This window comes from Globicephala melas, chromosome 4, assembly GCF_963455315.2.
Source record: "Globicephala melas chromosome 4, mGloMel1.2, whole genome shotgun sequence".
Lineage (NCBI taxonomy): Eukaryota > Metazoa > Chordata > Mammalia > Artiodactyla > Delphinidae > Globicephala > Globicephala melas.
This window is the reverse complement of record NC_083317.1, coordinates 255085-276952: the sequence shown is the minus strand read 5'-3', so window position 1 is coordinate 276952 and position 21868 is coordinate 255085. Positions and strand designations below refer to the sequence as shown.

Here is a 21868-nt window from a genome sequence, read left to right as displayed (position 1 = left end):
GTTAACGGAACAGACGCCGTCCAGTCTGCAGTCTGACCTGGCCCACGGCCCTGCGTCCCCGCTGCCCCCACCGTGTGCTCTGCAGGGGCACCTGGGTGTGTAAGCGGGGAAGCAGGGGAGGGAGGTGGGAGTTGACACAGGCAGCGGCCAGAGGGGCGCGAGGAGCCCCTGTTCAGGTCGGGGTCAGTGGTGGGGCTGCCCGAGGGGCAGCGGCCGCCGAGAGCTCGGGCAGGCTGCCCACAGCAGGGCATGAGGCGGGGCAGCGCCAGGGGCTGTTTTCAAGGTAAAACCAACAGGTTTCCTTAGAGGCTGGGTCTGGAAGGGTCAGAGTTGGTTACACGCAGGGGGAGGCTGAGGGGGCCCGGGCCAGGTGCCGAGTTGTCGGTCAGGAGAGCTGGGTGTAGGCGTTTTGAATTCAGAGATTAATCTGGGCCCTCCAGCCTGTGGGTGACCTGGGGGCTTCAGCCTGGACATGCCCACCAGGGGAGCTCGGGAGGAAGGTGAGGTTGTGGCCCCGGGCTGTGCCTGGGAAGGGGGGCGTCCCATGGTGTCCGACCTGGGGAGGGAGGGTCGTGTCAGGTGCCCTGCCCGGTGTGGTGATGGCCCAGGAGCCTTTCCCATCCTCCACCTGCAGTCACCAGGGGGCCTGTCCCTGCCCGGGTGCCAGGCTTCTGTCGGTGTGTCCTCTGAAATGACCCCCCCCCCGCCATGTTCCACGCAGACACATGTGGGGTCGACGGTCACAAACGGTGTGTCCGTGCAGTGTTGTCTGTGTCTCCATGTGCAGAACTTTCCTTTTTTGAAAATTTGTTGCTTATTTAGTAACTGACATAACGTTGAACATGGAAATTGACGTTTGTTACAGGATATTTATGGGTTCCCCAGAATTTGATGCAAATAGAACTCTGTTGGTGTCAGTATAAGCTTTGATTACTTTTGGTCCAAAATGCCATTTTCAAACGCGTTTCACAGCTGGAGGAAGCACGTCAGATTCATTCTCGTCTTGAGAAGGAGTTCAGCTGCAAGAGCGAGGAGACGGCGCAGGTGGTGCGGAAGCACCAGGAGCTGCTGGAGCACCTGGACGCGGAGAGCGCGGCCAAGGCCCGGCTCGAGCTGGCGCTGCACACGGCGGAGGGTGAGCGGGGCCTGCCTGCCGGGGATGCGCGTCGTGCTGGGGTCTCAACAGCAAGGGCGTCAGCCACCTTCCTGGGGTTGCGCCGCTGCCCCGACCCCGCGCACCTGGTGCCTGGCGCTCGCTCACGGTGGCCGTGTGCGCTGGGCCCTCGTCTTGCCCGCCGCTCCTGTGCCTCGCGGGGAGGGTGGTCCGGTGCCGTCCCTGGGGGAACAGGACGCCCCGCCCCCCCCCCCCCCCCCGGGGCCTTACAGCGCCCTCCCGCATGGACCGCAGGCATCGTCGAGGGCTTCACAGAGGAGAGGGCCAGCCTGCAGGAGGCACTGGGCCGGAAGGAGGCGAGTGAGCAGGGCCTGGTGGCTGAGCTGGAGGGCCTGAGGCAGCAGCTGCAGTGTGCGGCCCGACGGCAGGCGGAGCTGCAGGAGGAGAACTCCGTGCTGTGGAGCCAGAAGGAAGCCTTGGCTGTGGAAGCCGGAGAGAGGGAGACCGGTAAGGAGGCCGAGCTGCAGCCGGGGGTGCGGGCAGAGCCGGGCTGGCCCGGACGCGAGGCTTTGAGGGCAGAGAGGACGAGGTTGCGGGGTCGCGGGGCTGCGTGTGGCTTGAGGGCAGCTGCGGTGGCTGACTGTGCTGTAGGAAAGGCTGCTGACTCTGAGGCCGGGTCGCCTGGCCAGGGGGTCGCCCACCTGTGTGTGGTCGTCAGCCTCGGCATCCTGGAGGCAGTGGTCCAGCAGGGAGTGTCTGTTTGGGATCAAAGAATTGCAGTTTGGAGCACGCAGATTCGGGTCCCGCTAGGCAGTAGAAACAGTTGGGGCTTTTGAGGGTGAGGACGGGGGGGCGGGGTTTGCCTACAGAGAATTTAATTGGAGTCAGAGGCAGAAGCCAGTCTGGGCTGAACGTGCCTGAGGGCCGAGGCCGTCCCGAGGGAGGAGAAGGCCCGGTACGGGGATGGGAGCAGGTGCGGTTCTTGCTGTGCCCCTGGGATCTCTGAGCTTTGGCCCAGGCCCCAAGTTCACGGCTCCCCTCGCTGGGGCCCGGCTTGAGTTCCACTCCTTAATGACCCCCAGGCTCCGTGTTAGAGCCCCTTGACATGCTGACTCTGCTTTGTTTCACATTTCACAAGATAAATAGCCAAGAATGTGAAAAAAATGAGGGCTACTTAAAAGTTTTCTTTAAAATTACCAGACAAGTGTTAACCTTAGCTAGGAAGACATACGGTTTTTGTTTTGGTTTTTTTTTAAACATCTGTATTGGAGTATAATTGCTTTACTGACATACAGTTTTAACAAAAGCAGGTCATTATAGTTTCAGATTCTTAGAAATTTTAGATCTTAAAATATTTAACGTTAAAACATAAAAAGCTTAAAATGTGGAGCTTGTGGGCAGTGGCGGCGGTAGGGGCAGCCAGGGCGGCGCCTGCACTCCGCCCGCTGAGGGCCTGCCTTCCTCTCCCTGTGGCCCCCACCGCCTGGCCCCCCGGGCGCGAGTCCGGCCAGGCCCACCTCTCTGCTGCCCCCACCGCACAGCAAAGGCGTCAGCGACCTTCTGACTTTCAGGGGCTCCTGCTGAGCCACCGCCCCAAGCAACTCAGAAAACTCATTTCTCTTCCTCCAATTCTTCCTTTTAATTTTCCGATTAATAAACAAACAGTTGTCTGTTTAGTTTCTGCCCTCATCTTCGGTACCTCTTCTGGGCGAGACGCATGTTCACGCTCCCACGGCTCTTGAGTGGATGTGTGGGTCCGACGGGCTTGCAGGCTCTTGAAGCAAAGAGTGATTTGTGCCATCGTCTTGGTTTCCATCCGCGCGGGTTATTAAAACTATTTACAGTCATTTCCAGACTTCATCTTCTTGTTTAGCTTTAACATGTATAACATTCTTTTGTCTCTTTTCCATTTTTTGATGTGAACTTCTGATGGTAAAAAATTAACCTGCTTTCTTTCTTCCCTCCTTTGCTTTGTCTTTTTTATACTTGAACTGTGTCTAATGGATGTTGTGCTAATTGAGAGTGGACCCGTGGCATCTTCTCAGTTCTGTGTCTGCGGTGAGTCTGCTCCCGTGTCTGCTCGGGGCTTCCTGGAACTTGCTCTCCCCGCCACCTCAAGCTGGGGCAGGGCCGTCCCCTGCTGACTGTGCCGCCTTCCGCTTTGCTCGCGTGCTTGCTTCTTCCTCGTTCAGGTCGTGTCCTTGGTCCCCAGCACAGAACCTTGTCCCGCTTTCCCCTCTCTGCTCGGCCCCCAGGGACAGCGGTGCGTATGAGCACGTGAGCGCGTGTGCTCTGTCTGTCCGTGCCATGTGCACGGTGCTCCCTAAATGGCAGTAAGATGTGGGTTGTTTTCTCCACGGCTCCCTGCAGACTGGACGCTTTCAGAGAAGGACCGTGAGGGAAACTTTCCAAGACCTCGAGTGCCTGAAAATTACCTTATTTCAGCCTCATCCTTAAATGAAGTGGCAGCTGGAAAGACAATTCTAGATTTGGTTTCTTTTACTTGAATACTTTGAGACTAAAAACCATTGTTTTCTTGCATCCGGACACCTGCTGGCACATCTGACCGTGTTTCTTTGGAGGTGTTTTTAGAAGTTTATCTTTGCTCGGATGTTCACACGTCCCGGAACCATATCTGGAGTGGTTTCCCATGCCTGCCCTGCTCTGCCGGCGGCCGGGCGTTTGTTACATCTGGGGCTTTGTTGTCATTACCTCTTGGCCGATGTCTCTTCCGTGCGCACACTTTGCTGTCCCCAGACGCCCTGGGCCACACGTCCCAGTGGGGCAGTGTCCTGGCTGGGGCCCCCTCCTGTTCCCGGGTGTTGGCGTCCCGGCCTGTGGGTCCGAGTGGTGGCTGGGCCCTCCCCGTCTGAGACCCGTGTTTGTTGTCACGGGCTCTTGTACCTCCAGCCTGCTCTCCCTGCGCGGGGCGTTAGGGCTTCAGAGTTGGGACCCTGTGGGAGATGCAGAGGTATGGGGTCAGGCGAACGGCCACATAGCCCTAGGCCTGGCGCCTCCCCTGCGTCCACTGTGACCGCCCCTCACCCCTGCAGAGAGGCCTCGCCCACCTGTGTGGTAGGGGCTGGCCGGAGGGCACAGATCCATGGAACCTCTTCCCCAACCCAGGCCAGTCTTCCGTCCTGCGTTTGTTTTATCCGCAGGAAATTCTCGTGTTTCCTTTGGGTCCTCTCGGTTTGCTTTCATCTTTACATGGCTAACCCACCTTAGTTCCTCACTGTTGTCTGGTCCCTGTCTTAGCTGCCCGGCCACCTGGGGACTCCCGCTGCGCTGCCGCCCTGCAGGAGCGTGCCGGCCTGGCACCTGGCCTTCCCTTCCCTTCTCAGGCGCTGTCTTGGGGGCCACTTGGTCCCGATTCTGCTTTGGCTCCTCGTGAACACTGGCCAGCTTCCAAAGGGTGGGGGGTCCTGGCGCCCGTGGGGGAATTCAGCTCAGCCTCACCTGTTCTCGCGTGTCTCGTGCCCCCTTTCAGGGCGATGCCATCTGTCCTCTGTGTTTTTCCTTGTTGTCTTTAAAAGTCAGCAGCAAGGCCCTGGGAGCCGGGACCTGCTGCAACACGAGGGCCAACAGTGGCCTTAGTCTCAACAGAGACCCAGCGGCTTACGCTGCAGCTGTTACTCACCCTTACGGTCCTGGAGGTGGGAATCCGAGGTGAAGGTGCCGACACGGTCGCCTTCTGGTGCGAGCCCGCCTCCCACTCGTGGATGCGCCTTCTCGCTGGGCCCTCACGTGCAGGAGGGGCAGCAGCTCCGTGGGGCCTCTTTTATAAGAGAAGCGCTCACCCCCTCATGGGGCTTCACCCTCCGCACCTCATCGCCTCTGAAGGCTCCACCTCCAAACACCAGCATGTGAATTCTGGAGGCACAACATTCGGACCAAGCAGTGGCACCACGGAAGTAACACACGTTTCAGAGGTCGTCCAAGGCCTGGCATCAAGGCCACAACGTTTCCTGGAGTCCTGCTGCTGACATTTTCCCTTCTCTTATTTCTAACTTTCATATCTTAAGTCACCCAGTTTTCTGTGTTCATTTCTGAAAATGCTGTGTGTTTTCATTCATAGGCACTCCTGTTTCTATAGCACACAAGGATTCGGGTTTGTAACAGCACAGGAGTGATTTCTGTGTGATAGGCTGTATGTTGGCGTCAGGTTTTGCCAAGTTTTTACTAAAGAGGACAAGTACTTAGCTTTTGTGGCAAACTACTACATGAAAGATAACTTTGATCGTCAATATTCATACATAAAAATGGGCAAGCATTTCTGTCACGATGCTTAACTGCAGTTACTGAGCCGCAGGAAGCCTGTCTTGCCATAGTCGTCCTTGGGCTGGGGGCCTGCACTGGGGGCCCCAGGAGGTCTCCTGATTCTGGAGTTGGCCCTCTGTGTGGCCTTAATGGCCGCATGGACACCTCCCCTCAGTCCTGCCTGCACGAAGGCTGTGTGACCCTGAAGTGGGTCCTGTCTGGGTGGCTGGCCAGGCAGCACTGGTCATCACAGCAGTGGCACACGAGCCCTGGTTTCTAGTCTCTGAGGCCCGTGAAGGACATTGTTCTAACTGCATGTTTAAGCCTAATTTGCCATCGTTGCTGACTTGTTAGCCTGGAAGTTTATGGAGAATATTACCTTAGTGGGGGTGATAGTTTGTCATAAAAGACAGATTTATACAAACCAAAATAATTAACTTTGGAAAGCTGGTGAAATATAAATACAAACATATGGGTTTAACATTTCAGTTTCAGGATAGTTTCAACACTTTGGGATCCATTGCAGGGAGACCTCTTTTCCAAAGATGCTTGTTAACCTGTCGTTTCCCTTGGATCGTGGCCTCGTCGCCCCATCCGTTTTAGGTCGGCTTTAGATTTGCTGACGGCTCGACCCTTTTCCTCAAGACAGGTCACCCCCGGGTGTGTAGGGAGGCCTGTGTGGTCAGCACATCAGCTGGGAACCTCCGCAGCGGGGCTGGTGTTTCCTCTGGTGGAGGTTTTAAGTTACATTTTATTCTTCCATGTTGGAGAATATACGTGAAGGCAGAATTCCCAGAAAATTACCTGATGCGTCATTTGGGGACACAAAGACGTATTCTCTTCTCAGGCTTTAAAATTTTTTATTTTAGCCAATTTTCGTTTAAAAAGTATAATTTTTCCTTCCTCCCTCCCCGCCACCCCCCGCAGAAGTTCTCAGCCTTGTTTTCAGTGGGTTTTGCCAGAACTGTGGCTGTTTATTAGAACGTGGGCTCGGGATCTGACAGGTCGAGGGTGCACATCCGTCCTCTCGAGGCGGCTGTGTCCTTGGCCGAGTCACACGCCCGTGGGGGGTGGAGGGATACGCATGCTGCCCCCCCCCCCCCCCCCCGCGCTCCATCGCTGGAGAAACGCGCATCTCCACGTTTCTGCCGGCCCACGGCTCCCTGGGCTGGGCTCCTCAGCTGTTTCCTCGGCACCTTCAGCTCTTCAGAAGGAAGTGGAGTCGCTCACCAAGGAGCAGTCGGAGACCAAGGAGCAGTCGGAGAAGGACCGCTCAGCGCTGCTGTCCCAGATGAGGCTCCTAGAGGCAGAGCTGGAGGAGCAGCTCTCGCGGCAGCAGGCGTGTGCCCGGCAGGCCGAGGAGCTCTCCGCCCTGAGGCAGCAGATGGGCTCCCTGGACCAGCAGCTGCGCCGCCAGCGCCAGTTCATGGACGTAAGAGTCTCGAGCGATGAGTTTGTTTGCGTCACCAGAGGTCATCTTCGTAGCGCGAACTTCATTCTAGGTTGTTAAGTAGCTTCTGTGCTAGCGTAGGGGTGAACGTGAGCACAGCCTGGAGGACGTCTCTCGGGTGTTGTGCACGCGCAGCTTGCCCTGGCCCGGGGCGGTGTCTGCTGGCCCTCTGCCGTCTGCTTTCTGTCTCTCCTGCCCATGTCTCAGAAGCCGCCCTGGGTCCCACCTGGGGACTGCGCCTCTTCATGTGGCTCCGTCATTCGCGGTGCCCATGACAAGGGGGCCCCTTCCGCCCGGTCCCCGTCCTCCGCTCCTGCCTGCAAAGGGCGGTGGGGACGCTCGGGGAAACGGTCCAAACAGGCTGCCTCTCGCGACAGGTGCAGGCGGTGGAGCGGGAACGCGAGCGCGAGGACTTCCAGCAGGAGATCCAGAGGCTGGAGGAGCAGCTCCGCCAGGCAGCCCGGCTGCGACCGCCGGGTCCCTGCGGCAGCGACGTAAGTCAGCCCGCCCGCCGTATGCCAGGCCCTGCCTGTGGGGAGCGGTTCTCTGCGCCACTTTCAAAAAAAGCTTTATCTTTAAACCCTGTTTTGCCTTTCATGTACACGAAAACGACCACGGGTGCAGCTGGATGGTGAGGTGCGAGTGCTCCGTGCTTGTCTGTGTCTGTGCGTCGTCCGTTTGCTCCCTCGGTGCTGCCGCCCCTCGCCTGTTCTCTGCATGACCAGACAGGGAGGGGTTGGTGCACGGGGCCCTGTCTCTGGTTTGTTTTTCTTGCTTCCTTCTGCTTGGGGTCGGATCTGTCTGCTTCTTCCTGTCTGAGGTCGCTGGAGTTGATTTGCTTATTCTTTTTAAAAATTAAAATTACTTTGAGATGATTGTGGATTCACTTGTAGTTAGAGGAAATAAGACCAGTTCCCCCCATGGTGATGTCCTGCAGGAGGCCCCAGCCAGGGTGTGGACATGCAGACAGGAGACGCCCACTCCCTCCCACCTGCTAATCCGCGCTCTCTCCACAGCTTTGTAATTTCCAGGCTGTTGTGCAAATGGACCATAGGTGTAACCTTTGCACTCAGCCTGCTTCTCGACCCTGACCCAGGCGGTGCTGTATCTATCTGTGCTTGGTTCTTTTTTTTTTTTTTAACTGCTCAGTGGCTTTCCATTCCTTCCTCCCACAATTTATTTTACTAACAAATTCTATGTTATTTTTTGTGTATCATTTTACAGAGAGAATTCTGTCTTATTCTTCCACCAGGCTTCACTGTGCAGCGTGGGTCTAGAAAACCATGCAGAGGATCAGTTTTCTTACAGTTGTGTTGTTGTACTCTCTTTACTTTGCAAGGTGGGATTTTTTTTTAAACTATTGTTTCTGAAGCATTTTCTGTGGTTTTTAGATTGAATTGTTAGAAGAAAAATTGAGAGAAAAATCAAATGGACTTAATGAACTGATTATAAAGAAAGAGTTGGCAGATAGACAAGTATTAATCCAGGAAGAGGAGATAAAACGTCTGCAGGAGACGAACGCCAGCACCACGAGAAAACTGATGCAGCTCCAGGGAGAACTGGAGAGACAGTGGAAAGCTGCGAGGGACCTGGAGCAGGCGAGCGTGCGGTCCCAGGGCGGAGGGGGGCGGCCGGGGGGAAGCTGCCGTGGCGGGGCTTCCTTTTCACCGCAGACCCCCAGCTCTGACTGCTCCACTGTGGACACAGGGTCACCAAGCGTGTGGGGGTCTCCCCAGTCCCCGGCGACCCCAGCTGGGTGTCCTGCGACTTAGCTCAACTCTGACACCGTCTACCTGGAGATGGCGTCAGACCCCGCAGCTTAAGGGCTCAGTCCCACAGGACTGTCCCCGCACCCAGATGCCCACCTCAGGTCCAACTTTTATAAGTTGAGGATCCCACGACCCCCTCCTGGGTTTCAACGAATTTGCTAGAGTGGCTCACAGAACTCAAAACACTTTACTTACTGGGTTGCCAGTTTATCATAAAAGGATGCAATTGGGGAACAGCCAGATGGAGGGTGCAGAGGGCAGGTGGGGAGGGCGCACGGACCCAGAAGCTCCTGGAAACCCATCCTTTTGGGCTTTGTGGAGGCTTCATCACGCAGCCACGATTGGCCATTGGTGATGGGTTCACCCTTCAGCCCCTCCCCCTCCCTGGAGGCCAGGGCTGGGACTGAAAGTTCTGGCCCTTGAATCCCATGGTCAGTTCCCCTGGCAAACAGCCCCGGTGGCCTGGGGCTTCCCCAAAGTCACCTCTGTGACACAGACTCAGATGTGGCTGGAGGGGCTTGTTGGGAATGTAGGGCACCTTCGTCACTCTCATCGCTCAGGGAGCACCAAGGTGTCAGGCGCTCTGTGCCAGGCATCGGACAGAGACCAGGTGCGTGTTTCTCATCGCACATCACAGTGTCGCATTTAGCGTAATAACATTTCATACCAGTTTTATAGCACTCCTTTGTCTCTCAAGTACTCTTGAGTTTTTCGCTAGTAATTAAGTAAATCTTCAAGATTTTAGGTTTAGAAAGCTTATTTTATTAAATACTTTACATAGAGCCTAGTTATAATTATTTTAATTTTTGAGTAAGGAATTTTTGTCAGCTCCTCAGTGAAAACACCTCTGGTGATAGTTCTTCTAGTTGTAGTTTGGAATTACGCCTCAGGGATGTGCACGTTCTTGTGTCTAAGAGTTTAAGATGAGGTGGGAAAGCTGCGTGTGGGCAGGTCCCCTGATTGGGAGTGGGGCAGGGCGGTGGCGTAGGAGGGCCTTTCCAGTCAGCGCTGCCCCTCCTTTGAGCATTTAGCCTGAAGGAATCCAAGTTTCTTGTATCTCGTGTCACTGGGGGTTTAAAGGTTACTTGAAAGTCTGAGGCTCAATAAGAAATTTTATTTTGGAATCGTTTTGGCCCTACGAAAACCCTGGCTCAAGGAGGAGAGTTTTATCAGGTGTGTTTGGTTTGAAAATGCTGATGAGAACCACTAGGTGAAGCCCAGGCCCCTTCTTGAGGATGTGCTGTGTGGGAAGGACGTCCAGCACAGGCCCCGTGGCTCCTGAGTCAGCCAGCGGCTCGCTCTGTCCCCCCTTGCTTGGGGACAGTTCTGGGCGGCTCCCTCCTCCAGCCAACAGCTACCGAGCTTACTAGGCACCAGGCTGTAGAAAATGCCTTTTTTTTCCTCTACAAAGTTGGACCATGTGTACAATTTCGGATGCCTGTTTCTTCCCCACTTACTGTGCTGTGACCATTCCATCCATAGTAAACGTTCCCTGAAAACTTTTTACTGGGCTGCTAACACTCATTGCGTGGATGTGTTGTCAGCCATTGACCTGTGCTTTGTCAGGTTCTTCCCAGTTAAAACAATCTGCTGACAGTCTGGAGACCCTTTTGGTACCTTGTTGAATAATGACTGGGATAAGTTCCTTGCAGTGGAATCTCGGGCGCACGTGGCGGCTCTGTTTGGGCTGCACCCTCCACTAGGCAGGCATCTGCTCTGGAGCATGGCTGGGTCTGTGGATGGTGTGTCTGGCATGTGCAGGTGTGCACAGGTGTGCTCCAGAAGGGCTGAGGATGACCTACACTTTAATAACAAGCTGCAGTTTGAGGCCCCCAATTTCCTGAAACACTTGCCTAAAATAAATCTTTTTTTCTTAAATAGGACAAAGAGGCATTACAGGAACAGCAGATGAGTAACTTGCTCCTGGTGTCCACACTGCAGTCTAAACTGGATGAGGGCAAATGCCTGGGGTCACCTGCGGGCAACCGTCCTGACGATGCAGAAGTCCAGCTGGAGGCGGTGCACAGGACGCTGCTGCAGCATGAGGACGAGGTGCGTGTGGGGCGGGCCTTGTGGGAGTGTCCCCTCACTGCTCCGTGTCTGCTGGTGGCCTCCCCTGCGCTTCTGTGTAGAGGACAGGACATCCAAGCGATACAGTTTGTGGGCTTGTCACTACTGTGTACGCTTTGTAATGTTAACATTTCTATGTGGATTATAGGACAGTAAGTTTTTCTGGCACGTACTTTAAATCTTTCAAAGTGATTTTAATAATTATTAAATCGATTAGAATATTAGATCTTTTTTTTTTTTTTTTTTTGTGGTACGCGGGCCTCTCACTGTTGTGGCCTCTCCCGTGGCAGAGCACAGGCTCCGGACGCACAGGCTCAGCGGCCATGGCTCACGGGCCCAGCTGCTCTGCGGCATGTGGGATCTTCCTGGACCGGGGCACGAACCCGTGTCCCCTGCATCGGCAGGCGGACTCTCAACCACTGCGCCACCAGGGAAGCCCGGTGTTTGTGTTTTTGATGTTGAGTTGTATGAACGGTTTATATATGTTGGATGTTAACCCTTTATTGGTCCTAATATTTGTAAATATTTTCGGCCATTCAGTAGGTTGTCTTTTCATTTTGTCGATGGCTTCCTTTGCTGTGCAAAAGCTTTTAAGTTTATTCAGGTCCCATTTGTTTATTCTTGCTTTTGTTTCCTGTGCTTTAGGAGACAGCACCAAGAAAATATTGCTATAATTTATGTCAAAGAGTGTTCTGCCTGGTTTTCCTCTAGCAGTTTTATGGTTTCCGGTCTTGCATTTAGGTCTTTTTCCTTTTTTTTTTTTTTTTTTTTTTACAGTTTTTATGGAGCTATATATATATATATTTTTTAACTTATTTTTATTTTTTTAATTTTTGGCTGTTTGGTTTCGTTGCTGTGCACAGGCTTTGCCTAGTTGCAGCAAGTGGGGGCTACTCTTTGTTGCCATGCGCAGGCTTCTTATTGCAGTGACTTCTCTTGTTGCAGTGTGTGGGCTTCAGTAGTTACAGCACACGGGCTCAGCAGCTGCAGCATGTGGGCCCTAGAGCACGTGGGCTTCAGTATTTGAAGTGCATGGGCTCAGTAGTTGAGGTGTGCAGGCTCTAGGCACGCGGGCTTCAGTAGTTGTGGCTCACGGGCTCTAGAGTGCAGGCTCAGTAGTTGTAGCACATGGGCTTTGTTGCTGCGTGGCATGTGAGATCTTTCCGGACCAGGGATTGAGCCCGTGTCCCCTGCATTGGCAGGTGGATTCTTAACCACTGCAGCACCAGGGAAGTCCTGTGCACTTAGGTCTTTAATCCATTTTGAATTTATTTTTGTATATAGTATTAGAGAATGTTCTAATTTCATTCTTTTACATGTAGCTGTCCCGTTTTCTCAGCACCACTTATTAAAGAGGCTGTCTTTTCTCCATTGTATATTCTTGCCTCCTTTGTTGTTGATTAATTGACCATAAGGGTGTGGGTTTATTTCTGGGCTCTGTATTCTGTTCCATTGATCTGTGTATCTGTTTTTGTGCCAATACCATGCTGTTTTGATTACTGTAGCTTCATAGTGTAGTCTGAAGTTAGGGCGCATGCTACCTCCAGCTTTGTTCTTTTTCTCAAAATTTCTTTGGCAATTTGGTGTTTTCTGTGGTGCCATATACATTTTAGGATTATTTGTTCTGGTTCTGTGAAACCTGTCGTGGGTATTTTCATAGGGAGTGCATTAAGTCTGTAGATCGCTTTAGGTACTATAGACATTTTAACAGTATTCTTCCAATCTCTGAACATGGAATATCTTTCCATTTCTTTGTATTATCTTCAGTTTCCTTCATCAGTGTTTTATAGTTTTCAGAGTAGAGGTCTTTCACCTCCTCAGATAAGTTTATTCCTAGTATTTTATTCTTTTTGATGTTTTCTTTCTCTTCTGGTACTTCATTATTAATGTATAGAAAAAGCAACAGATTTCTGTATATTAATCTTGTATCCTTAAACTTTTCTGATTTCAGTTTAGTTCTAATAGTTTTTTGTTGGAAACTTTGGGGTTTTCTATATAAAGTATTAACATCATCTGCAAATAGTGATAGTTTTAGTTTTTCCCTTCCAATTTGGATGCCTTTTATTTCTTTTTCTTGTCTGATTGCTGTGGCTAGGATTTCTAATACTATGATAAATAGAAGTAGCAAGAGTAGGTATTCTTGTCTTTTTCCTGATTTTAGAGGGAAGGCTTTCAACTTTTCACCAATAATATGATGTTAGCTGTGGATTTGTCATAAATGGCCTTTATTATATTGAGATATATTTCCTCTTTACTAACTTTGATGAGAGTTTTTATCATGAATGGATGTTGAATTTTGGCACATGCTTTTACTGCATCTATTGAGACGATTGTGTATTTTTATCCTTCCTTTTGGGAATGTGGTGTATCATATTGGTTGATTTACAGATATTGAATCCTCCTTGCATCCCTGGAATAAATCTCACTTGATCATTGTGTGTGATTTCTTAATGTATCATTGGATTGGTTTGCTAATATTTTATTGAGGATTTTTACATCTATATTCGTTAGAGATATTGCCGTAACTGTCTTCTTTGGTAGTGTCTTTTTTTGGTTTTGGTATCAGGGTACTGATGACCTCAGAGAATAAGTTTGGGAGTGTTCCCTCCTCTTCAGTGTTTTGGAATTGTTTGAAAAGGATAGGGATTAGCACTTCCTTACATGTTTGGTATAGTTCCCCTGTGAAGCTGTCCGTTACTGGACTTGTGATTCTTTTGCTAATTTTTTAAAAGTTGGGTTCATTTTCTTATTGTTCAGTTTTGGGAATTCTTTATATCTTCTGAATACTTTTTTGATATATGATCTGCAGATATTTAACCCACTCTGTGGTTTGTCTCTTCACTCTTCAATAGTGTGTTCTACAGATCAAGACCTTTTTAGTTTTGATGAAGTTCAATTTATTAAATTTTAAATGGGTTATGCTTTTGGAGTTGTATCTAAGAGCTCTTCTCCTAACCCAAGACGACAAAAATATTCTCTTATGTTTTCACTTAGAAATTTCATAGTTTTGCTTTGTATTCAAATCTATGGTATACTTTATATTTGGGCACATGGATGTCTAATTTTTCCAGCTCTGTTCAAATGCTAATCTTTTTTCCGTTTAATTGCCTTTACACCGTTCACAAAAATCAGTTAACCATATTTATTTAGATATCTGAACTCTGGTCAGTTATATTGATCTAGGTTTCTCTTTCTTTACTAGTATCACACTGTTTCTATTTCTATACTTTTACAGTAAGTCTTGAAACCAGGTAATGTAAGTCATCCAACTTTTTCTGTTTACAAATTTGTTTTGGCAATTCTGCTTCCTTTAACTTTCCATGTAATTGTAGAAGCAACAAAGTGATACCTGCAAAAATGTTTTGCTGGTATTTTGATTGGGATTGCATTGAATCTACAGATTGATCTGGAGAAACTTAACATCTTAACAATTTTGAGTCTTCCAAACCATGAACATGGTGTAAGTCTCCATTTATTTGTCTTCTTGGATTTCTTTCAGTGATATGTGGTTTTCAATTTATATATCCTGTATGTATTTTGTTAGATTTATATCTAGGTACTTTATTTTTTGTTGTGCTATCTTAAATGATATGTTCATTTAATTTAAAATATGGTGTGTTTTATTTCACATTAAGTTCTAATATGGTAGATTATATTGATGAATTTTCACATATTGAACCAGCCCTGAATCCCTGGAATAAACCCCACTTGGTCATGGTGTATGGTTCTTTTATATCTGCTGAATTCTATTTACTAGTGTTTTGTTTGTTTGTTTGCGGTACGCGGGCCTCTCACTGTTGTGGCCTCTCCCGTTGCTGAGCACAGGCTCCGGACGCGCAGGCTCAGTGGCCATGGCTCACAGGCCCAGCCGCTCCGTGGCATGTGGGATCTTCCCGGACCGGGGCATGAACCCGTGTCCCCTGCATCGGCAGGCGGACTCTCAACCACTGCGCCACCAGGGAAGCCCCTTTACTAGTGTTTTATTAAGAATTTATATGTTCATCATGGATATTGGTCTGTAGTTTTCTTGTGATATCTGTCTGGTTTTGGTATCAGGGTAATATTGGCCTCACTGAATGAATTGTTCCCTCTTCTGTTTTCTGTGAAAGATTGTTCAGTATTGGTGCTATTTATTATTTAACTCATTACTGATGGGGGGATTTTTGCAGAAACTAACACCTGTGTCCGGTGATTTTTATTTTGGCCAGCCTGAAATAATTCTGTTATTTCAGTAACACTTTGCAGGTTATTACAATGGTTACACCTAATGCACCTGTAAAGTCTCCTAATTTTTGTGAAATGTTGTCTTCAGTCTGTTCTACTGTAGAAGCAAAGGAGCATTCTCCAGCACCATGAGTTTCATTTTCATTTTCCGTATTGGAATTAATCACTAAGGTTTTCTGTCTTTTTGTTGATCTAATATTCACATCATCTGAATCAGAACTATATTCTGAAGAATTATCATTTTCTGAGACACTAGTATATATGTTGCTTGGACAATCGGAGAAAGTATCTGCAAAAATTCACTGAAAAATTCTTCTTCACTCAAAATTTCACGAGGCGTCATTTTTGAAAACTTTACATTTATAATATACACAATGTTGGAACAAAAACCTAACAGAGAAAAATGTGAATGATAATGACAATCGTAAGTTGTATAATGAACCCTTGATCCATTTTAAGCTTTAGCATCTTTGCGCAGTGATGTTAATTGTATCACTCTCTAAAAACGTATTGATACATCTCCAGTCAATAACATTCGGGTAACAAAAGACGTATTAATATGTCTCCTGTCAATAATGTGTTAATTGTCGAGTAACACCATCTGGGCCTGGCAAGTTCTCTCTTTGTTTTTAAATTACAGATTCAATTTCCTCAATACTCACGGGATTGTTCAAATTAATATTTCGCATTGGGAAGTTTTGGGCCATTATTTATTGAGGTATTTTTTGGCATCATTCTCTTCTAGAGCTCCAGTTACAAATACGCCATACCTTTTACATCGTCCTATGGGTGTTGGAAGCTGTGTGCATTTTTTATAATTCTTTTCCTCTGATGGGATGATGTCTGTGACTCTTCAGAGTTTGAACTCTGTCATGTTCAGGATTTTCTCAAGCCCATTGGAGTGATTTTCTAAATTTCCTGTCTTTTTGTTTATCATGAACATGCTTACCTTTATGTGCGAACACAGTTATAACATCCTTATTTGCTTCTTCCAGCATTTTTGTCATCTCAGTTTTAGTTGTCACTGGTTGTCTTTCCGTGTCAGAGTAGGCCACGTGATGCTGATTTCTTTTTAAATAATTTTGATTTGCATCCTTGATATTCTGCAAATAATGTTGTGGAAACTCTTGCTTCCCAAAACAGTGAGATTTTTCTTTTAGTGGTAGTCGTGTTGGTCGGACTTGAAGTTTGCACTCTGTCTTGCCTGTAGAGATCGCATGAAGTTTGGTTTCCCTTCCCTGCTTCTCTGTCTGTTGTCTTTTTCTCTCCAGAGCCCTGGCAGCCCTGGCTGCCCCAGTTCCCTCTTCTCGGCCTCATCTGGCTGCACTGCCTGATGGCACAGCCTGAAAGATGGAAACTCCCCCATCTGGTAGCCTTTGCTGCATCAGAATCCCCAGCATGACGTCCTGGGCCTGTAGGCAGGTGGGATGTACCTCTGGGTTTCACGGAGTCGGTCTGCGTGCCCATTGTGGAGCTCCGTGGGCCCTCTGTGACGCCGTGCTGGTGCTGACTCTCCAGATGCCCACAGAATCCGCTGGCTGAGAGAGAAGCACCCTCTGAGCCTCACTCTTAGCTGCCTGGGGTGCGTGGCACTGTCCCGTGCACTGTGCACTGTCGCACGTCAGAGGCACCACTCCTCCCGCATTCAGGGAGATGCGACACATGTGTTCTGGCCCTTTTTCTATGTTCTGCAACTGCAGTTCTGTTCTTCCCTCTCTGGGCTTTGTGAACATCGTTGCGCCTCTGCTTCCTCACTTGCTCCAACTGCACTGTATCTTAGAGGACTTATTTTAGATTTTAGTGTCTTACCTTTTAATACCACTTTCACGTGCTAGCTTTGATAAAGTGTGATGCTTGTGTTGTGACTTTGGCGCTTTTGTCGTGCACACGTTTGCATCTCAGTGTGCTGAGTGCGCTGAGTGCATCAGGCCAAACGCATGCAGACAGAGTTACCCCCCGACTCCCTTCAGTCGTCTGTGGGTGGGGAGACGTGGGTCTGTGCAGCACACAGCGTGGGGCTGGGTAGAGGGTCTTGCCTCACACTGAGAACTTCTCTTTTGCCAACTACATACAGTGGCGTCAGATGTGCTAAGTGTGAGTGTGATGTACAGCTTACGCCATCCAAACCAAAACCAAACGTCAGTTTTCTTATTTTTGTTTTCACTATGGGCCAGGTTTGGATTTGTGTTTGAAGTAATGGTTAAGTAGTACTAGTGAAACCAAGAACTGTATGAAACTCTTAATTTTTAGACGTATAAGACGTTACTATAATCAATTGCTTGAAAATTGTTAACTAGAACACAGATTGGTTAGAACTTTTCCATTCTTTGGTCACTACTATTGATGTAGGGTTAAGAGAATGTCATTTGGAGCCATAATGGTACAGATTTCAATTCTGCTTTTCCATTTACTGTCTTTGTGGTCTTGGCAAGATATTTCATATCTAGATTCCAACTGTCTCATCTTTTAAGTAGGAACAATAACATTTCTTATCTTAAAATTGTTGAGAATTAGATTAAATAGCACAAGTAGAAGCATCGTTTGATGCCCGCTGTGTTGAGTCCCCGCATCCCCGCAGTGCACAGTGTGGACAGCGTGCTGTGTGCTCTGGCTCATTCATGTTCTTCATGACTGCAAACTCCCTCAGCCGATCTTCTCACTTTTATTCCTGTTCTGGTGTTAGAATGACACCTAAAATCTAAATACCCCTTTAGGAAAATCAAACAAATCAAAGTTGTTTAAATGTTAAGAAAATAGACATTTAAAAGGTGGTGAAGACATTCATGTGTAGTGTCATCGACTGAGACGTGGCCAAGTTAGAGTTTCCCCTGAACCCTGGCAGCCGAGGGTTGGGGTCTGTCACAGCGCTGGGTGTGGCCTTAATGAAGCGTTTGAACGAGCAGCAAAGCAGCAACTGCAGATACGAATGTTTGACCATTTTGACATACTTGAAGCAGCTGGGTGTTCTGGGTGTTCTTCAGATCTTAGTGTCATTTGGTGATGTTGTTAGTTACTTCCACAGCTACTCTTAAGATGCGAAGTCTCCACTTCTGTAAGAATGAGTTCAGGCCCAGCTGTAAGTGGAAAGGGGAACTTCTGAAGTTGATGTATGTCATTTGCCTCTGAAATGTGCTTTTTCTTCAGGTTTTGTATAACAGAAGTTCTGAAATTGAAGAGCTGAAATCCATTATTGAGAATTTGCGAGAGAACCAAGAGAGGTTACAGAAGGATAAAGCACAGGAGATTGAACAGCTCCATGAGGTCATCGAGAAACTGCAGAGGGAGCTCCCCCTCGGGGGACCCGCAGCGCCCCAGGCCGGTGATGGCAGAGCCGCCAGCCTGCAGAGCGAGCTGCTGGGCCTCCCGGCTGAAGGAGCCAAGGCCTGCGCGGAGCTGGAGGGCGAGCTGCGTGCCGCCCTCGAGGCCAAGGAGGCCCTGAGCCGGCTGCTGGCCGAGCAGGAGCGCGGGCACGGCCAGGCCCTCGAGGCCCTCCAGCAGCGCCTGCAGGCCGCAGAGGAGGTGGCCGTGCGGCAGCTGGCCGCGTCGGGGCCCGGCGCCGCCCTCAGGGAGGCCGAGGTCCAGGCCCTGGCCTCCCAGATCCGCGAGTTCGAAGCTGCCCTGCGAGCCAAGGAAGCAAAGATCGCAGAGAGAGAGTTAGAAATCGACGCTCTGCACCGGCAGAAGTCAGCCCACTCTGCCGAGCTGGAGGCCATCCTGGCGGCCGTGGCCCGCTTCCGCTGCGCCCTAGAGCAGCAACTCCTGGCGGCCTCTGGGGAGCCCCCCGAGCTGCAGCGGCTCCGGGCGCAGTGCGTCCGCCTCAGCTGCCAGCTGCAGGCGCTCAACCAGCGCTTCCTGAGGTGCCAGAGGGAGCCGGACGAGCGGCAGGCGCACGGGGCCCAAGTGGCAGGCAGTTCCGGGGGGTGGGCATCCTGGGGAGAAGAGGCCTCCTGCCACGAAGAGGTGGAACAGGATGTGTGTGGCAGGTGGCTGGCTGAGGCCCCCCACGGCCATGGCGGTAACTCACAGGTGGGCTCCTTCTTCATCAGGCCACAGGTGGTGCAGCCTCTTTGTGCAGAGAGCTGTGTGCACGTGGGGAGCCGGGGTGTGTCTGGGGATCTGGGGGTGCACGTGGGGACCTGGGGTGTGTCTGGGGAGCTGGGGGTGCAGGTGGAGGGTCAGGGTGTGTCCGGGGATCTGGGGGTGCAGGTGGGGAGCTGGCATGTGTCTGGGAGCTGGGGGTGCAGGTGGCGATCTGGGGTGTGTCTGGGGAGCTGGGGATGCGGGTGGGGAGCTGGCGTGTGTCTGGGATCTGGGGGTGCGGGTGGGGAGCTGGGGGGCAGCTGTGCTGTGTTCCGTGTCTGCTGGGGGCCGTCTTCGCGGCTTGCCCAGCTCCAGCACCTGCTGACCTGCTGTGCGCACCGCTGGTCTCCTGCTCCATGCATGTGTGTGATTCTGGCCCTGAGCTGTGGGCTCTCCCTCGGGGCCTGCTGGCTGGTGCTCCGGCTGCAGAGCTCCTGGGACTCTGAGGTAGCCTCACTGCACTTCTGACTTTGCGATGCCTTCGGCTGTGTGCTCATAAGCATTGTCCTTGTTTTCTCTGCTCGTCACAGAGCCCTATTAAGGAGGATCCGCAGCTGGCCAAAGCCCTGCCGACGTTGACCCGCGCAGGTCTCAGCCAGCAGGACAGCGTGATGTCGGTGCTCGCGGTGTGCCAGCGGCAACTGGAGTCTGAGCTGCTGTTAGTGAAAAAGGAAATGTGCCTGCCTGCAGAGAGCGGAGTGTCGGGAACAGCGAAGGTGCCTGGGCATGTCGGGGGTTGCGGGGGCACAGGACACGGCAGCTGGTCGCGGGTAGACACCCCTCAGCGTCTTTGCTGCGACGCAGGTTGCGAGGACCGCAGCCGGGGGCGCCTTCTCCAGGCCCGCCGCTCTGGCAGTGCTGGTCAGATGCGTTTCGAGGTTTCCCACGGCCTAATCAGCTGTGAAAAGTGAGCAGCCAGTTACTGTTTCCTCATAGTTGATACCAGTAGGATTTCACTGGGCTTCAGGGCTTGTGTCTGCATTTTCCGTGTGAGGACAGTTGCCCACAGCTGTGCTGCCTCCACAACCTTCATCACTTGCAAAGGCTTCACATTTATTGCTTGAACCTCAGGTGTTTTCCCTACGTGTTTTCACTTGTCCTCCCAGCAAAGAAGAGCAGAGTAATCTACGACTCAACAGTTTTAAATTCTGATCACCAGGACAGAAGCTACAAGAAGGCTGCCTTTTCTTTTCCAGGGTGGGGAGGGTGCAGGTCGGCAGCATCAAATTGTTGCAGAGCTGAGATGTTTGAGAACCAAAAGTGGGTTTGGTTCTGAAGCCTGCTCAGATGCGGGCTCTCGTGAGCCAGTCACCCTGCTGGTGTGGACGTTGCACACTTCGCTGGGTGTTCCAGCCCCTCATCTCCTGGGGGCGCTCCTGGGATGTGCCACGGGCCACGTGTACCGTGTTGGAAATTGGAAGATTCTGAATCCCACAGCACACAGGGCTCTGGGCCTGGGTCTGCAGGGTTTTTTTCTTTTTTCTTTTTTTTTTGGTACGCGGGCCTCTCACTGTTGTGGCCTCTCCCGTTGCGGAGCACAGGCTCCGGACGTGCAGGCTCAGTGGCCATGGCTCACGGTCCCAGCTGCTCCGCAGCATGTGGGATCTTCCCGGACCGGGGCACGAACCCGCGTCCCCTGCATCCGCAGGCAGACTCTCAACCACTACGCCACCAGGGAAGCCCTGGGTCTGCAGTTTTGATAGAGGAAGCCTGCATCTGATGTCATGTGTTTATCAGATGCCCTCAGGAAATACATTGTTTGGAGAGAACCTTCACCTACTCTGTGTAGCAAACTTGTCTCAGCATCCTTATGATAAGAACATTTCTTTAAATTCTTAAAAGAGAGCTCGGCCCTGGGATATCCTGAGCTGGTCGCCAAATTTTTAGGAGTTACACACTGACAAGGAAATTCCAAATTCATTCCATAAATTACAATTTTGTGTTTTCCAATGTTTGCATATAGAACCTTCCAGGCCTTTTTCCTTAAAAAAACCCAAAAACAAGAAACTTACATCCTCAATAAATTGCCACAGAAATAGGTTATAACAGTTGCCTCTTTTTGTGTCGTGTGTGGCAAAATACATGTACAATTTACATCTTAATCATTTTTAAACGTATAGTTCAATCGTATTAAATACGTTTATAATGTGTGACCATGCATCTCCATAGCTCTTTTCATCTTGTAAAACTGAAACTACTCATTTAAACAATGACTCCCATTTCCTCCTTCCCCCAGGCCCTGGCAACCACCGTTATGCTTTCTGTTTCCGTATGATTTTTGAGATACACTAAGTGTTTACATAAGTGGCATCTCACAGTGTTTGTTTTTTTGTGTTTGACTTATGTCACTCAGCATAATGTAACGTCATCAAGGTTCGTCTATGTCATAGCAGGTATCAGAATTTCCTTCCTTTTTAAGGCTGAATAATATTCCATTGTATGTATATACCACAGTATGCTTATCCATTCATCTGTCGATGGACACTTGGTTTGCTTCCACTTTTTTTTTAATAAATAAACAAATTTATTTATTTATTTTTTCAGCTGCGTTGGGTCTTTGTTGCTGCATGCAGGCTTTCTCTAGTTGCGGCGAGCGGGGGCTACTCGTCGTTGCCGTGTGCGGGCTTCTCATTGCGGTGGTTTCTCTTGTTGCAGAGCACGGGCTCTAGGGCGCGCGGGCTTCAGTAGTTGTCGCATGCGGTCTCAGGAGTTGTGATGCATGGGCTTAGTTGCTCCACAGCATGTGGGATCTTCCCAGAACAGGGCTTGAACCTGTGCCCGCTGAACTGGCAGGCGGATTCTTAACCAGTGCGCCACCAGGGAAGTCCTGCTTCCACGTTTTAACTGTTGTGAATAGTGCTGTTATGAACATGGATGTGCAAATATCTCTTTGGGACCCTG

General features: G+C 50.3%; 1 protein-coding gene across 5 annotated transcripts in view; it reads left to right on the top strand.

The window, feature by feature from the left end:
* PCNT (pericentrin) overlaps positions 1 to 21868 on the top strand; it is a 100365-nt gene that overhangs the window by 45035 nt on the left and 33462 nt on the right. For all 5 annotated transcript variants that reach the window (XM_060297664.1, XM_060297667.1, XM_060297665.1 and 2 more), the window contains exons 20-27: positions 973 to 1135; positions 1409 to 1621; positions 6577 to 6806; positions 7202 to 7318; positions 8216 to 8422; positions 10475 to 10645; positions 18032 to 18913; positions 19498 to 19683. In XM_060297664.1, coding sequence (XP_060153647.1) covers positions 973 to 1135; positions 1409 to 1621; positions 6577 to 6806; positions 7202 to 7318; positions 8216 to 8422; positions 10475 to 10645; positions 18032 to 18913; positions 19498 to 19683 — 2169 coding nt within the window. The remainder of the gene's footprint in view (positions 1 to 972; positions 1136 to 1408; positions 1622 to 6576; positions 6807 to 7201; positions 7319 to 8215; positions 8423 to 10474; positions 10646 to 18031; positions 18914 to 19497; positions 19684 to 21868) is intronic.